The sequence below is a fragment of the Salvelinus fontinalis genome, chromosome 38 (assembly GCF_029448725.1).
Source record: "Salvelinus fontinalis isolate EN_2023a chromosome 38, ASM2944872v1, whole genome shotgun sequence".
Lineage (NCBI taxonomy): Eukaryota > Metazoa > Chordata > Actinopteri > Salmoniformes > Salmonidae > Salvelinus > Salvelinus fontinalis.
In genome coordinates, this window is record NC_074702.1 from 10,773,827 (window position 1) to 10,791,198 (window position 17,372).

The 17,372-nt window shown below is 42.8% G+C and overlaps 2 protein-coding genes across 4 annotated transcripts; one reads left to right on the plus strand and one right to left on the minus strand.

The window, feature by feature from the left end:
- Positions 1-7,974: 7,974 nt before the first annotated feature.
- On the minus strand, positions 7,975-11,752 carry LOC129837465 (platelet-activating factor acetylhydrolase IB subunit alpha1-like). Of its 3 annotated transcripts, none has more exons than XM_055903637.1 (6): positions 11,649-11,752; positions 11,098-11,190; positions 10,837-10,926; positions 10,526-10,642; positions 10,205-10,327; positions 7,975-9,434 (listed from the first exon to the last, which is right to left on the minus strand). In XM_055903637.1, exons 2-6 carry the CDS (start codon positions 11,176-11,178, stop codon positions 9,174-9,176), a joined length of 672 nt encoding a protein of 223 aa, XP_055759612.1. In that variant the 5' UTR covers positions 11,179-11,190; positions 11,649-11,752; the 3' UTR covers positions 7,975-9,173. The 3 variants fall into 3 exon arrangements, with proteins under 3 accessions (XP_055759612.1, XP_055759610.1, XP_055759609.1); XM_055903635.1 differs by lacking the exon at positions 11,649-11,752 and adding an exon at positions 11,585-11,611; XM_055903634.1 differs by lacking the exon at positions 11,649-11,752 and adding an exon at positions 11,550-11,591.
- A 233-nt stretch (positions 11,753-11,985) lies between these two features.
- On the plus strand, positions 11,986-16,694 carry si:dkey-250k15.4 (uncharacterized). The gene is made up of 3 exons (XM_055903633.1): positions 11,986-14,504; positions 14,780-14,937; positions 15,214-16,694. Exons 1-3 carry the CDS (start codon positions 13,037-13,039, stop codon positions 15,901-15,903), a joined length of 2,316 nt encoding a protein of 771 aa, XP_055759608.1. The 5' UTR covers positions 11,986-13,036; the 3' UTR covers positions 15,904-16,694.
- The last annotated feature ends 678 nt before the right edge of the window (positions 16,695-17,372 follow it).

Below are 17,372 nucleotides of genomic sequence, written 5' to 3' on the forward strand. Positions count from 1 at the left end.
GAATATGTTTTTGCCTTGTTACACACACACTGACAGGAATAACAGAGGGAGATTTCTCAATATTTGAAAATTGTGAAATGGGAATGTCAATGCTAAATTATTACGTTACAATATCACAGACACGATATACAGTGGGGCAAAAAAGTATTTAGTCAGCCACCAATTGTGCAAGTTCCCTCACTTAAAAAGATGAGAGAGGCCTGTAATTTTCATCATAGGTACACTTCAACTATGACAGACAAAATCAGAAAAAAAAATCAGAAAATCACATTGTAGGATTTTTAATGAATTTATTTGCAAATTATGGTGGAAAATAAGTATTTGGTCACCTACAAACAAGCAAGATTTCTGGCTCTCACAGACCTGTAACTTCTTCTTTAAGAGGCTCCTCTGTCCTCCACTCGTTACCTGTAATAATGGCACCTGTTTGAACTTGTTATAAAAGACACCTGTCCACAACCTCAAACAGTCACACTCCAAACTCCACTATGGCGAAGACCAAAGAGCTGTCAAAGGACACAAGAAACAAAATTGTAGACCTGCACCAGGCTGGGAAGACTGAATCTGAAATAGGTAAGCAGCTTGGTTTGAAGAAATAAACTGTGGGAGCAATTATTAGGAAATGGAAGATATACAAGACAACTGATAATCTCCCTCGATCTGGGGCTCCACGCAAGATCTCATCCTGTGGGGTCAAAATGATCACAAGAACGGTGAGCAAAAATCCCAGAACCACACGGGGGGACCTAGTGAATGACCTGCAGAGAGCTGGGACCAAAGTAACAAAGCCTACCATCAGTAACACACTACGCCGCCAGGGACTCAAATCCTGCAGTGCCAGATGTGTCCCCCTGCTTAAGCCAGTACATGTCCAGGCCCGTCTGAAGTTTGCTAGAGAGCATTTGGATGATCCAGAAGAAGATTGGGAGAATGTCAGATGAAACCAAAATATAACTTTTTGTTAAACTCAACTCCTCGTGTTTGGAGGACAAAAAATGCTGAGTTGCATCCAAAGAACACCATACCTACTGTGAAGCATGGGGGTGGAAACATCATGCTTTGGGGATGTTTTTCTGCAAAGGGACCAGGACGACTGATCCGTGTAAAGGAAAGAATGAATGGGGCCATGTCCCAAACACACCGCCCGGGCAACGAAGGATTGGCTTCGTAAGAAGCATTTCAAGGTCCTGGAGTGGCCTAGCCAGTCTCCAGATCTCAACCCCATAGAAAATCTTTGAAGGGAGTTGAAAGTCCGTGTTGCCCAGCAACAGCCCCAAAACATCACTGCTCTAGAGGAGATCTGCATGGAGGAATGGGCCAAAATACCAGCAACAGTGTGTGAAAACCTTGTGAAGACTTACAGAAAACGTTTGACCTCTGTCATTGCCAACAAAGGGTATATAACAAAGTATTGAGATAAACTGTTGTTATTGACCAAATACTTATTTTCCACCACAAATAAATTCATTAAAAATCCTACAATGTGATTTTCTGGATTTTTTTTTCTCATTTTGTCTGTCATAGTTGAAGTGTACCTATGATGGAAATTACAGGCCTCTCTCATCTTTTTAGGTGGGAGAACTTGCACAATTGGTGGCTGACTAAATACTTTTTTGCCCCACTGTATATGATACTTGATGTACAATATGTACCATTCTATTCTGTACTTGCTGACTACATTATAAACATTTAACACATTTTGTTGTCATGGTGTTTTGTAAGAGACTGTAGCCCTGTTCCTAACCAGTAAAGCTGTCGTCAGAAAATATAGACTTAAACTACACAGAATTAAATAGTATAGAAGTAATCCTATTTATATATATATATATTGTGTCTAATTGATCGGTGAAAATATTTGTAATGATTCTTTACTACAATGCCATTGCCACAATAAGGCTACCTACTGTATCAAAGTGTGAAGGAGACAGACAGGAGGGATGAAGGGGGATAGGCAACTCGGAGATCACACATATTCTCTGTCATCATTTGTCAATCAGATTACCCTAATTGGTCATTCACACCATGAAACCAAGGAAAATGTTTGCAGGGAAAAAAATGACTAAATATTAGACCTCTGTTGTAGTTTGACAAGAACAAGTACTATATGATGGACACTGGCATATAAAGATATGTACTAATATAAAAGTGTAGGAGCACTCATAGACCACCTAATCACAATGGGGGAGACAAGAGGAAGAGTCCCACATGTTCTTCTACTGGCTTTGATACAAGGTAACGTCTTATTTTTCAATAATACAAGTAACTCAGGGAGATACATTTCAGTTTCATATACTGTGAATTCACAGAGAAATGAGTGTAAAATAGAGACATTGAAAGCAAAATGTGAATTTAGTCATTACAACTTGTACTAAAGGGGATACAATTTTAGACTAGATAGTTTGTGAAAACTTTTTTTGATTGAGTACCTGTTTATTGTATTTGTATTATATAATTTCCTAATAAATGACAAAGTTGTGTTTACCAGGTAGGCTCTAACAAATGTCCCCAAAATATTGCATTTTAAAGACTAGTGACCTCAAGTTCATATTTGATTGTGATAATATCACTTCAAAAACAACTAAAACTGTGAATTCAACTAATGTATTTCTTAATCAGCAACTGTTTAGCTGGAAGAGAAACAAAAGTGAGTACACCCTGTTGTGTTCCAGGACCAGGATTGTTGACCACTGGATGCTAAAGACCCATCTTTCCACTCTTCTCCAGGTGTGCTGAGCTCCAGCACTGAGAAGGTGCTTCCATCTGAGAACCCGGGCTGTGGGGGCAACACGGTGACCTTGATCCTGTCTCCGGCCACTCAGTTGCAGAGCAGCAGCTGGGCTGTGGGGGACGCTCAGATCCTGACCTGGTCAGGAGGCCAGCAGGCTGTGTTCCCGAGCCACAACAGCAGGGCCTCGGTGGACATCAGCACGGGGACTCTGACTCTGACCTCTATTTAAGTGGTCGACTCAGGGTCTATGTGGTCCAGAGCACCAGCCCTCAGCCACCTCCACCCTCACTGTGATAGGTGAATCAGAGACATCAACCCAGCTCACTATTAGATTAGTTAGATTAGACAAGTAATATCCTGAAGTCCCTGTGGGTCATGAAAACACCCCTGTGTGTCAACAAAAAATACAGTGGGAAAAAGGTACTCGGGCAAAACAGGGTGTGGGTAGCTCCGACAGTGCAGTAATATGTAACAAGTAATATCTAACAATTTCACAACATATACCCAATAAACACAAATCTAAGTAAAGGGATGGAATTAAGAATATATAAATATATGGACGGGCAATGTCAGCGCGGCATAGACTAAGATACAGTAGAATAGCTTAGAATACAGTATACACATATGAGATGAGTAATGCAAGATATGTAAACTATTAAAGTGACTAGTGTTACATTTATTAAAGTGGCCGGTGATTTCAAGTCTGTGTATATAGGCAGCAGCCTCTGTGCTAGTGATGGCTATTTCACAGTCTGATGGCCTTAAGTAAGAAGCTGTTTTTCAGTCTCTCGGTCCCAGCTTTGATGCACTTGTACTGACCTCGCCTTCTGGATGATAGTGGGGTGAACAGGCAGTGGCTCGGGTGGCTGCTGTCCTTGATGATCTTTTTGGCCTTCCTGACAGGTAGTGTAGGTGTCCTGGAGGGCAGGTAATTTGCCACCGATGATGCGTTGTGCAGACCGCACCACCCTCTGGAGAGCCTTGCGGTTGTGGGCGGTGTAGTTGCGGTAACAGTTAGTGATACAGTCCGACAGGATGCTCTCAATTGTGAATCTGTAAAAGTTTGTGAGGGTTTTAGGTGACAATCCAAATTTCTTCAGCCTCCTGTTGTGCCTTCCTCAGAACCACACTGTCTGTGTGGGTGGACCATTTCAGTTTGTCAATGATATGTACGCCGAGGATCTTGAAACTTTTCACCTTCTCTACCGTGGTAAAGTCGATTTGAGGGGTGCTCCCTCTGCTGTTTCCTGAAGTGCACGATCATCTCCTTTGTTTTGTTGATGTTGAGTGAGAAATAATTTTCCTGGCACCACACTCCCAGAGCCCTAACCTCCTCCCTGTAGGCTGTCTCGTCGTTGTTGGTAATCAAGCCTACTACTGTTGTGTCATCCGCAAACTTGATGATTGAGTTGGAGTTGTGCCCAACTATGCAGTCGTGGGTGAACAGGGAGTAGAGTTGGGGACTGAGAATGCACCCCTGAGGGGCTCCAATGTTGAGGATCAGCGTGGCAGATGTGTTGCTCCCTACCCTCACCACCTGGGTGCGGCCCGTCAGGAAATCCAGGATCTAGTTGCAGAGGGAGGTGTTTAGTCCCAGGATCCTTAGCTTAGGGATGAGCTTTGAGGGCACTAGGGTGTTGAACGCTGAGCTGTAGTCAGTGAATAGCATTCTCACGTAGGTGTTCCTTTTGTCCTGGTGGGAAAGGGCAGTGTGGAGTGCAATAGGGAATTCATCATCTGTGGATCTGTTTGAGCGGTATGCAAATTGGAGTGGGTCTAGCGTTTCTGGGATAATGGTGTTAATGTGAGCCATTACCAGCCTTTCAAAGCACTTCATGGCTATGGACGTGAGTGCTACGGGTCTGTAGTCATTTAGGCAGGTTATCTTAGTGCTCTTGGGCACAGGGACTATGGTGGTCTGCTTGAAGCATGTTGGTATTACAGACTCAATCAGGGACATGTTGAAAATGTCAGTGAAGACACCTGCCAGTTGGTCAGCACATGCCTGGAGCACACGTCCTCGTAATCCGTCTGGCCCAGCGGCCTTGGGAATGTTGACCTGTTTAAAGGTCTTACTCATGTCGGCTACGGAGAGCGTGATCACAGAGTCGTCCGGAACAGCTGATGCTCTCATGCATGCCTCAGTGTTGCTTGCCTCGAAGCAAGCATAGAAGTGATTTAGCTTGTCTGGTAGGCTCGTGTCACTGGGCAGCTCGTGGCTGTGCTTCCCTTTGTAATCTGTAATAGTTTGCAGGCCCTGCCACATCCGACAAGCATCTGAGCTGATGTAGTACAACTCAATCTTAGTTCTGTATTGGTGCTTTGCCTGGTTGGTTCGTCATAGCAGGATTTCTTATAAGCTTCCGTGTTAGAGTCCCGCACCTTGAAAGCGACAGCTCTAACCTTTAGCTCAGTGTGAATGTTGCCTGTAATCCATGGCTTCTGGTTGAGGTATGTACGTACAGTCACTGTACAGTCCTCGATGCACTTATTGATAAAGCCAGTGACTGATGTGGTGTACTCCTCAATGCCATCTGAAGAATCCTGGAACATATTCCAGTCTGTGCTAGTAAAACAGACCTGTAGTTTAGCATCTGCTTCATCTGACCACTTTTTTATACACCGAGTCACTGGTGCTTCCTGCTTTAATTTTTGCTTGTAAGCAGGATAGAATTATGGTCAGATTTGCCAAATGGAGGGCGAGGGAGAGCTTTGTACACGTCTCTGTGTGTGGAGTAATGGTAATCTATAATTTTTTTCCATCTGGTTGCACATTTAACATGCTGATAGAAATGAGGTAAAACTGATTTAAGTTTCCCTGCATTAAAGACCCCAGCCTCTGGTTGAGCGGTTTCCTGTTTGCTTATACAGCTGACTCAGTGCGGTCTTAGTGCAAGCGTCAGTCTGTGGTGGTAAATAAACAGCCACGACAAAAATTGATGAAAACACTCTAGGTAAATAGAGTGGTCTACAGCTTATCAAGAGATACTCTACTTCAGGCGATTAAAATCTAGACTTCCTTAGATTTTGTGCACCAGCTGTTGTTTCCAAATATACACAGACCGCCCCCCCTCGTCTTACCGGAGTGTGTTGTTCTGTCTAGCATGTGCAGCGTATATATCCCATTAGCTGAATGTTTTCCATGTCGTCATTCAGACACGATTCGATGAAACATAAGATATTCGTTTTTGATGTCCCGTTGGTTGGAAATTCGTGATCGTACCTCGTCTAATTTATTGTCCAATGATTGTATGCTGGCAAGTGATATTCATGGTAAGGGCAGATTTCCCACTCGCCGTCGGCAAAACTTTACGAGGCACCCCGCCCTGTGTACTCTATACCTGCGTCTCTTTCTCTTGCCATTGAAGGGGATTTCGGCCTTGTTAGGTGTCTGAAGTACATCCTTTGCGTCCTGCTTGTTGAAGAAAAAAACTTTGTATAATCCGAGATGGTCGCTGTCCTGATATCCAAAAGCTTTTTTTGCCATAAGATACTGTGGTAGAAACATTATGTACAAAATAAGTTACAAATAACGTGAAAAAAAACACATAGCACAATTGGTTGGTCACCCGTAAAACGGCTTCCATTTCTTCCGGCGCCATCTATCTTATATGTCTGTACGGCGGATATTTCTGTATGATGGACGTGTCTGTATGATGGATATTTCTGTATGATGGATGTCTGTATGCAACTACTATAAGATGGCTCTCTCTGTCTGCAACGATTCATGAAACGCTCAAAACATCAGAAAGAAACAATCAAATGCAGATGTCTATCAGTCTCCATATGAGTTAAGATCTAAATGTAGTTCTTTCACAGACACCTCATATGATGCACACCAGTAGCAGCTGTAATGCGTGTAACCTGCTATAACTCACTGTACATTATAAAGCCAAATACATTCAACAGTAAATCAAACAGAATGTTCAATACTTTACCTTGCCCTTGGCCAGTGAATGCCAATACACAGAACAGCAAAAGCATCTTTATTCACATTCCTCTGGCCACAATATCCTTGTGAATGTGCAAACACACCTCTGCAGCTACTACTGAATGAACAACTAAACTCTGCAGTTACTTCAGCCTTTTATATAGACGTGTGTCTCAATCTGAGATAAAATGGGCCATGTTCTATGAAGCATGTGCCCCTACCTATACCTGCCTTGTGGATTCTGTCATATACGCCAAGCGTTTTGGAAAAAGTGGACATTGGCCAAAACAACACCTCATAGTGTTATTGATGAGTGAAGTCAGCCTGACAGGTGGATGAGAGTTCTTCATGATACTGACCTGTGATGGCAAAACACTCTTCTGGCTTCATGGCTTATGTTCAATAAATATACTTTCTTTCAGAACAAACTAACAAATAACGTTCATTAAATAGAATGTTCACCTGAAGACTTGAAGGCCACTTGAAACTGTCAGCCAGACACTGTAATTGTGTTTCCTTGGCAAACATTAAGACAATGATCAAATATTCCTCTCGCAAAGCAATGAGGAAATAAAAGCATCATTGATCTGATCGGTCAATATGCTGCCCAGGTCAATATGCTGCCCAGATCATCATTCAATAGATTAGAGCAAACTAAATGACAGATTATGTGAAAGGGTTAGAGAAGTTCTGTTTGCACAGAGTCAAATCTCACATGAACATTCTTTCACGGCATAACATTCTTTCACGGTTTGGTGCTTGCTGGATTCCATTAATCAGTCATGGTATTGGACTCCACACCGCTACGCTGGATTGGCTGGATCATTCATCCCCATGTCGATGATATCTCTGAAGACCAACTTAAAAACAGATATTTACACTTGGTCTCTTGAGCTTCCATTTCCGGGCATGTTAGAAGCTGTAAGGTGGAACTAGTAAACACTTCGACAACTGACACTGCCAACTAACCATACAAAGGAGTGGGTCCAACGTCTCATCACAGTACTGTGTCACTAGACAGCTCTCTTGTGGTTCTCTGCTCAGGCATAACTCAACACGTACAGGTACAGTATCTTGGATGTGCTCACAACATCACATGCAGGTATAAAACTGTTTGGTCATCCCAATACATCTCTCCATTGTTGTGTTCCATGTGTACTCTCACTGCACCCATTAGTTTGAGTACATTAAGCAATCAAACACACACTGGAACATACACACTGGAAATTTTGACAAGCTACAGCTAAAGGTCATTATTTTGGTTTAAAAACTTTTCTTTGCAGAGCCATCAAAGAAGCAATGTCCGTGCATACTGTAAGCTTTCATTGGTTTTAATGCATTGCATTTTGACATCACATATTCAGTTTTTCCACAATCAACATTCAAAATAGAGGCAGTTAGGACTATATATGCAGTATATACAAACAGTCTATGCAGCCTTTTATAGGGGGACTTAGGTCTTGTGGGGTGAGTGTCTTTGAATAAAGAGTGCAAGACAAGTATAAGTTAGCTACAACACATCCATACACACTGACTCAGTATCATGTCATATCCAAGCTAAATACCCACCAGTCTCAGCGCTACTTTGAAATGCCCTCATCATTCACTCCAAATACACCATATCTTTCCCCTTCATTCTCCATATTTGTGCAGCCAAAATAAGACATATTTAGCCTAAATCTTCACAAGTAACAAAAAGCAACAGTGGTAAACAGATACCGGAAACAAGTAATGCTTTAACAGTGGAGCATACTGGCCAAGTGATGCCTTCTTGCATCGTCACCGTAAATGGTCGCCGTGTCTAAACACATATGGGACACAATTTGAGGGATTTTAAATGATATTATTAGTAACCAATCAGATCAATAGGACTGTAGATGTTTTCAAAGTGAGGAGAAAAAGACAGGAAATGTTGATATTTTGAGAGGAAACAAAACAAACCTTTAGTATGGTAGGTTTTCGGATTCTCCTAACCCTTCTGTGGGGAAGCTCTTATAAAGTATCTATCAGCCAGAAAAGACAGATCCTGACATATTGTGCACCATATCCATAATACAGAATGAAACTGAAGAGAAGGACAATCTCTCAAATCAGCTCAATCAAATCTCAAATGGTGATAAGTGGTCAAACCTGACTACTAACACAGATGTTTGATCCTATTAGTGCTTAGCGGTCCTCAACTCAGCCATTTTGGTGGTGAGTTACAGTACGGTCCCACAGAATAGAGTTGTGCAGTGGATACCAACCCTGGTTCTGGAAAGCCTTTTAAGTTCAGGCTTTTCTTCCAGCCCAGCATTCAAAACATTCAATGTGATTCAACTAATCAAGGACTAGATCATTATTTGAATCATGGGTTGGAACAAATGTCTGTACTTAAATACTAAAAAGTGTCCTAAAAGCAGTGAATGTGCTAAAAGCCTGTACTCTTGTGGCTCTCCAGGACCAGGATTTTTACCTCTGATGTAGTGAGGGGGTCATTGGGTCATTGGCCATCAGTTCTCCATCAGTTGGTCTTCAGTTTTCAGCCTGTTTCTCCAGCAGGCCCTTGAGGTGGGCGTGTAGCGGCTGGCACACAGCCTGGTAGCCCTGAGGGGTGAGGTGGAGGAAGTCATACAGGTCCTGGTGGGAGATGCTGCCATCCGAGTGCACAAAGCCAGGGTCCACGTTGAGGAGGGAGGCATGGGGGAGAGAGGACACGGTCTCCTTGACCAGCTTGTTGACCTGGGCGTTCCTCTCCCGCAGGGGGTTGGGCATCTTACCCCTGGGTAGCACTCCCTGTGGTTGGAAACATACATGATAGAACAGGAGGCTGCTGAGGGGAGAACGGTTCATAATAACGTTCGGAATAGAGCAAATGGAATGGCATCAAACACCTGAAAACCATGTGTTTGACACCATTCCACTGATTCAGCGCCAGACATTACCACAAGCCCATTCTCCCCAATTAAGGCCCCACCAACCTCCTGTGCATGATAGTCACACTGTTGCCATGCTAGAAAGGACAAACGTGCCAATATAGTTAGCAATGATAATGGAGTCCATAAAGTATGCAGTTCAGAATTTAGGTTTGGGTTATCATAAAAGGTTAATGGTTGTGAAAGGGATTTTCCAAGTGAGCGCAGTCAATCACATTAATTTTAATTATTTCAGTTTATTACAAGAATTCAGGGAGAACATCTCCAGAGCAGAAGCCAAGAGAAATGTCTAACGGGCTTCTCTGAGAGGGAACTTATATATTAATCCCACAGCACCGAGTGTTGTGTAAACAACAGCCCGAGAGGCTTGTAGGAAGTCACAACATCAGCTGCTACAGAATCACAGTGTCACAGATACATTACCAGTGTGTCCTCTGCAAAGTCTGGCAGCAAATTTTAACCATAACATTCAACACTGGCAGACATTTGATTCTGGCAGTTAAACAGGTCAAAAGGAAGGAATATCAGTACTTAGTAACATTGAATCACATACAGGAAAATGATTAATCAAACATTTCCCATTACAATGGTTTAAGTCACATGTGGTAGAAAAGAAGAAGAAAAACCCACCAGTACGAGAGTGTAAGCCTTCGGCAGCTTGTCCTTGATGAGTTGGACTATGGCCATAATGCCTCCACAGATCTGTTCTGCAGTGTGACCGTGATTATGGGTGCCCACCCACAGCACCACAACCTGGTGGAGGCAGAGGCACAAACATCAACTTGGTGGGCAGTTTCATTCATACCACTTCATTTAAAAGCATTCTCAATGATTGATACTGAAAGTGATTTTTGGCCCAGGAACAAGCTTGGGACCATGGGTCTGTGCAGTGTATAGTGTATGATCAACTCTAATGTAATGTACTAACGTGTTGCCTGTGTATATACATACCTTTGGGCTGATGTGGGCCAACTCTCCATTGCTCAATCTCCACAAGACATGCTGTGTTTCGTCACCACCCACCCCAAAGTTGAGAGCATGGAGAGGGGAGAACAGCTCTCGCCACACCTGACAAAAACAAATGAACACAATACCAGTATGTCAACTTGCATAACCTAGCAGCTAACATGTCTTCTTCTGAAAAGACAAGACTTGTAATCAGAAAATATTAAAGTGTGGCAAATTATGTTAGCTAAAGTTCCAACCAACAAATGATACCAATGTTCGTAGTCCCATTACAGCTGTCGGGATAGAGAGATTACCTCAAACTGGTGCAAGAGCTGGACAAGAGAGTCTCCTACAAACAGGACATCTGGTTCCTTATCCTTGCTGTTAGACACAAAGTGGTTATGCTGTAGACAGAAGGAGAGAGGAAAGGGAAAGGCGATACCTAGTCAGTTGCACAACTGAATGCATTCAACCGAAATGTGTCTTCCGCATTTAACCCAACCCCTCTGAATCAGGACACGAGAGGATATTGACAATATGCTACTGTTATTCTGAAATGGCAGCAGGATACACACCAAAGACATCCATCGGCCATCTCCCTGGATGTCCACACAAGGAGTGGGTGTGGCAGCGGGGTTGGAGTCTCCTGAGCTCATCACTTTGTCTGTCTAGTGTCAGAAAGAAACCAAGTGAAAATCAAGGCTTGGTAGATTTGAGCAGATGGTTGGATGCTTACTGTGTGTGAATCAAAAAGCAACTAACAACGGGTATCTAGCTTTGTCACTACAGTAGAGTAGTGCAAAACAATTCCAAGTGAAATGTGTAACCCTATTCACAAATGGGCGTGCACTGGCACATATTATGGGGCCTATTAATAATAACGATTGCAGTAACTAATACTTTAGCACAAATAAACCAAAAACACGAGGATTCGTTAGTCATATGTCAAGCCAGGCTACAGGAATAGTCAGCTAGCTATACAGTAGCTAGCTAGCTAACCATAAGGTTAGCATAAAGTGCTACGAACCAATGATGCATTGGCAATGTGGTGCATCAACGTACAGACTTTTTCATATTAATAGGTGAGGTTGCTGAATGGCTAACAGGTATTAGCGTTTTACAATACCGTAATTGTGGTTCGGGCTGCCTGATAGTTCCTGAAAGTAAAATTTCAAGTCACTATAGAATGTACCATTGACCACTCATAGGTGAGCTACTTCAGTAAAATATAGTTTTTTTCCCAGTCTAGTGATATGTATACGCATACAAGTAGTAATGTGTATGAATCCTTTAGTAAAAACACGTATTTTCACTAAATTAAGGCTATCAAAGTGACTGCCAAAGGGAATTATAGTTGCGGATAAAATGTAGCCTACCACCTCATTTCTAGTTTTGGAATCGTCCAGTGTTTGTTCACTAGGGAAAGGCGCGCCACCGTCGCGCAAATTTGACATTTTAGTCATTTAGCAGACGCTATTATCCAGAGCAATAGAGTGCTTACATTTTCATAATTATTCCCCCCCGGGAATCGAACCAACAACCATGGCGTTGTAAGCGCCATGCGCTACCAACTGAGATACACGGGACCAACTAACTAACAGACCATGAGAGCTTCTCAACTTCTTCATTCAAACATATAACTTTACAAAAGACTGCGATTATCGCCGAACTCTCCTCGCATCATGTCATTAATCAAATCATGTTCGTTTTACGTCTCGCAAATTTCACAAACGTCTATGGTTGTTTCATTGAACGTGACGTAAATGGAAAGATTGTTTAGGAAAGTTTAGTTATCTATTACGTTACTCTGTAAATTACAGTTAGTTCGCACCAGCCAGCTAAAACTGCATGTGCCACATGAGGAAATTATGCAAATTAAATGTGCTGTTTACTCAGTTTGGTGATATTGTTCAATATACCCTACACAAACACGCGCAGCTACATTGATTAGCACGTCACCTTTTCAATGTGATATTGGCGGCTAGTACGGAACGTTGCTGGGCAACCAAACATTTTCAAAACTATAATGTGTTTACCTCAACTTCCATTTTTGGATAGTTTGCGAAATTGTAGATTACACGTTTTCTGTATCTTGCTAGTTTACGTTACATAATATCACTGGTACATGCAACACTGTATCAGGGTATCTTTCTTGTATTTTTTAAATTTCGCCTTGATTTCCTGCACGTGTGCCTAATTTACCCAGAAAAAAATTGCTGGTGAGTGACTGCTGTTTACTAACGTTAGCTAACGTAAACTCGCTAGCTAATGAACAACATTATTTTGTTCATGTGTGCTGATTGAATACTTTTTGTTATTGTGAACTGTTTTGTCTTGCTTCTTGCTAGCTTGATAATGTTGGCCATATCTAGCTACTAGGTTTACTAGATGGAGTTATTTTTCTGACAACGTTAGCTATTGTTCCATGTTTCATTAATTTGTGCTAATGATCAAAAGTGTTCTGTTTCAAATAATACTTCTGCATGTGACCCAACAGCCATCTAGATTTTTAAAATGTATTATTCAGTCTTTTCTGTGCACCTAGCATTCCACCTCATGATGAGCCATCTACATGGCAGAGCCTTAACAGAGAAGCAGAATGTCCTGCATGTTTTTAGCAAGCACTTCAAGTCTACAGATAAAACCTGTAGCCCAACCCACAGATCCACTCCACACTGCTGCTCTTCAAGCCATACCAAGAACACAGAAGCACAAAACAACCAGACGAACAAGACTAAACGACTGAAAACACGCAAGCAGAGGAGCCAGGTAAGCAGAGGAGGATCTAATAGCAGATCCCACCAGCACCAAAGCAGCAAAGAGAAGGACCACTGTCATGGTTGCTGCCAAAGCAGCTCTCGCCCTCCTCCACGGAGAGATGCCCCATTAGCCCGCGTCTTCCCCGCTGGGCAAGAGCCCAGCATCATCACAAACAACCGTCTCATCGGCCACCATGGCCTGTTCAACCATGAGGTGAAGTCCATCGACATCGAGCGCCTGCTGAGTGAACAGAGGAAGTTGGAGAAGCTTGGGCAGCGCGGGGGGCGAGGCAAATCTACTGCTACTCGTCCTCCCCTTCCACCCTCATCTTCCCTTCCTTTCTCCTCTCCTGGGCCTGATTCAGATGTGGGTGAAGTTGCTGTTCCTGACCATGTTGAGGAGGATCCAGATAAAGGGAGAGTAGAAAGAGTAGTAGCAAAGAGTAGTACTAAGGCCAACAAGCGTGATGAGTATAGGTCTAATTCAGAAAGCAGACTTTTTAAGTGTTCTCATGGGGATACACAAGAGGATTTCAGAAGAAAATTCACATCTATTCAGGTTTGTCTGGAGAAGAATGTAGCCAGTCACTCTAAAAGCCAGGAGTCTGGTATCACACCAGGACAGACACATCACAGCGGTCTGACATCATCAGAGGGCGGCATAGTTACCCTATCATCCACAGAGAGTCCCTCACGTGTGGGACGAAACAAGAGCAAGGGGCCCAGGCCTGTAGTCTGTGAAACACTGTTGTCACCCAGTGGAAAGAATGAAAATGAGAGACCACCTGACACAAGGGCTGAGGTTAAGCCTGTTGTCCTTACCATGGAGCAGACCCCCCAAAACCATGGACCTATTCTCCCACACACACAGCCATTCAGGCCCAGTCCAAACATCACAGTGTCTTCCTTCCCAGCAAGAGGTGGAAGCAGTGAGAGCTCAGACAATCAGATGCAGCAAACTGTCACCAACCCTGTCAGTGTGGTAGCTGCGCGTCTGTGCAGGTCTCTGCAGCTACCACTGCTCCGCAGGAGAAACCTGGTGGCGGAAAGTAGGGAGGTGCTGCTGCAGGCCCTACGGGAGAGGCACGGGCTCCAGTTGCAGGAGAACCTACTCAACGTGCAGCGACGTCTCAGCTTCGGTACAGGACCCACCACAACCAGGGCCGGCCTGGGGCAGAGCACAATCCTGGCCGGCGTAGATGCATATGGAGGCTGGCCTGCAGGTACGGTATATAATGTGCTTGTGGTTGTGAGTGTTGGGTTGAGGACCGCAATAAGAAATGGAATCCTCTGTACTCTTGATCATATAATCATACTGTAACTAATCAGATCATATTGATTGAAATGTTGGCCTATCTGTATTATTTGTCAAATGTTTTATTGTAGCCTAACTGCATTTGGATATCGATAGTATTGTACACCACAGTGGGGACTTTAAAAATATCTTCAGTGGTGTAGTTAAGTTGAATGATTTTTCAACTATGTCTTCCTATCACAGCTCCATTGGATAGTGGTTTTGGAGACAGCATGGTGGAACATCCGTGCCTGGACTCCCAGAGGTCAGCCCCCAACAAGAGGAGGAGGAGGAAGCAGCTATGCCCCAACAGAATGACCCCTCCTCAGCCCCTCATTGGGTCGCAGAACAGCCTGGACACGGTACGAGCATAAGACATTGAACTATCAGTCATCATCAGCCATATAGCGTAATAGTAAATAAAATTGTGAATTTACATCTAATATATAATTGGTAATTGTAGGTTTCTTGTGATAGGATTTCCTAAACAAATTTGCAATTGAACGTGCTACTATAATGCTACAGTACATTTTGTTAGTGAAATTGTCACAGAATGTTCTAAATGACAGTCTTCTTTGCAATACTTAGATATACTCTATGATAACAAACCAATTGCTTCCACACTTGCTTCTCTTTAGGCTGCTGCATGGAACCCCAACCCCAGTGTGGAGCAGGTTGGGGAACTGATCGGAGAACTACTTAGGCCCGCTTCCTCCTCGCACTTCCTCATGGACCTCCAGCCCTCTGGTTCCCCCTCTCGCCACCACGTCTTTGACCCCCCTCCTGCCTCACCTTGGGCAGCTCAATCCGGTCTGCCTCAGCCCTGGGATGACGTATTCGACAGGGGAAGCATGAGAGAGTCAACCAGGGTGGATCACTTTGAGAACTGGAGGTATGACCCAGATTTGAGTTTTCTAAACCAGACAGAAACAGTGAGAGAGAGGAGCAGTGGGCCTTTCTATCATGAGAGGAGTATGCAGTGTTTCCAGCAGTATCCCACAGGGCCACCAGAGGGACACAGAGACAGACACTTGCCACAGCAGCAAGATCCATACGACATTGAAAGAAGCCATTTTGGTGGTTCTTCCTCATCCTTTTCTGCTCCTACCCACTATCCACTAGAAAGTCATCAGCTCCACCCTTTCTATCGCTTCAACCGCCGCCCCCCAACCAGCCCTGTAATCTCCAGGTCCCACCTTCCTGACATGGCCTACTATCCCCCCTCCCACATGCTGGAGAGTGGCCTGTCCCCTCCTCTGCCCCCTGTGTCCCTACCTGCTTTCCCCAGCCCTGAATGCTGGTCTTTCCCCCGGATGAGACTGTACTGATCCTCTGTGTAGTAGACATGCATAAGCACAATGCTATGTTGTTGAGTATTTTCCAAATGCATACCACCAGGTCTAATTGTTTACAATTACAACTGACTTTATTTTATTTATTGTTATTGAATATCATCATATGAGGGGCAAAAAGACAAAGTGCCATCCAGGAAATGTTGTTTGTATATTTACAGATATAAGTTAAATGTGTGAGAAAACATTACTATTTTTAAAATATGTTCTTTCATACATTTCACGTACTCTAAAACTACTTACAGCCTGGACAGTAAAAACACAATTTGCTGTAGAAAGGTAACAGCAGCAGAATGTATTTTTTATTGCATGAATACTTCTAATTGAAACATGTGCATGCAAAAACATACAGAACCACTGTAAGAGAAAATGCATTACAGAACTTATGCAGTATGTTGTTTACAGACAGCTACAGTGGACAAGTCAACTATGGCAGTACAAAATATCCATGTTTTTTTTGTGGCCAGTGGGCCTACTTAAAGTATACTTTATTATTTTTGACAAGTAGAATGCTTTAGCACAGATTATCAAAGACATGAATCAGCATGAATGCATTATGCAGAGGATTGTCTGCTGTCCATGGGTAGATCCCAATTGCATATTCCTCGCCTTGTCTCCTTCTCAAAACCCATTGGATGAGAAAGCCAGAGGTCCCTTCCCTCTGACCTTTTTCTCCAATTGGTTTTGAGAAGGAGCGAGGACACGAGGAGTATACAATTCTCCCCCTGTAAGATGGACTGAATAAAATGAACCTGTGAGTAAAATACTGTACATAGTCACTCACTGTATCTTATATTAAAATCTAATAGATCATTAATTTACTTGTTTTAGTTTGTGTACTACTGATTGAGACAGTGATATTTTACAACAAGAAGTATACTTATAGAATATTTAAATTCACTTTGCAACATGATTTGTCAAGGTACATCTGATCATCTTATTTACCATTTCCATTTTGCATCTTTTAAATGTACATACAGCATTACAATATTATTAAGTACTGATCACAACAGGATTAAATTCGTTTTTTCCATGAGAGCAAATTACGAAAGCAAACAAATGATGGCTTTAGCTTATAGGCAGTCAATCAAAGCATAAACAATGCTGGATTTCAAGAAAGTAGAACATCAAATAAAATGTTATTTGTCACATGCGCCGAATACAACAGGTGGCATAATTTCAGTACTTTTACTACATTGAACTTTGTTTAATATCCTGGAAACAGGCTGCTGCCAGGGCAAAGCGTGTCCTCTAACCTTACAGTGAAATGTTTATTTACAAGCCCTTACCCAACAATGCAGTTTTAAGAAAAAAATAAGTGATAAGTAAAACATTGCAAATAAAAGTAACAAATAATTAAAGAGCAGCAGTAAAATAACAATAGCAAGGCTATATACAGAGGGTACCGGACAGTGTCATCGCACGGAGGGCACTTTTATAAGAGA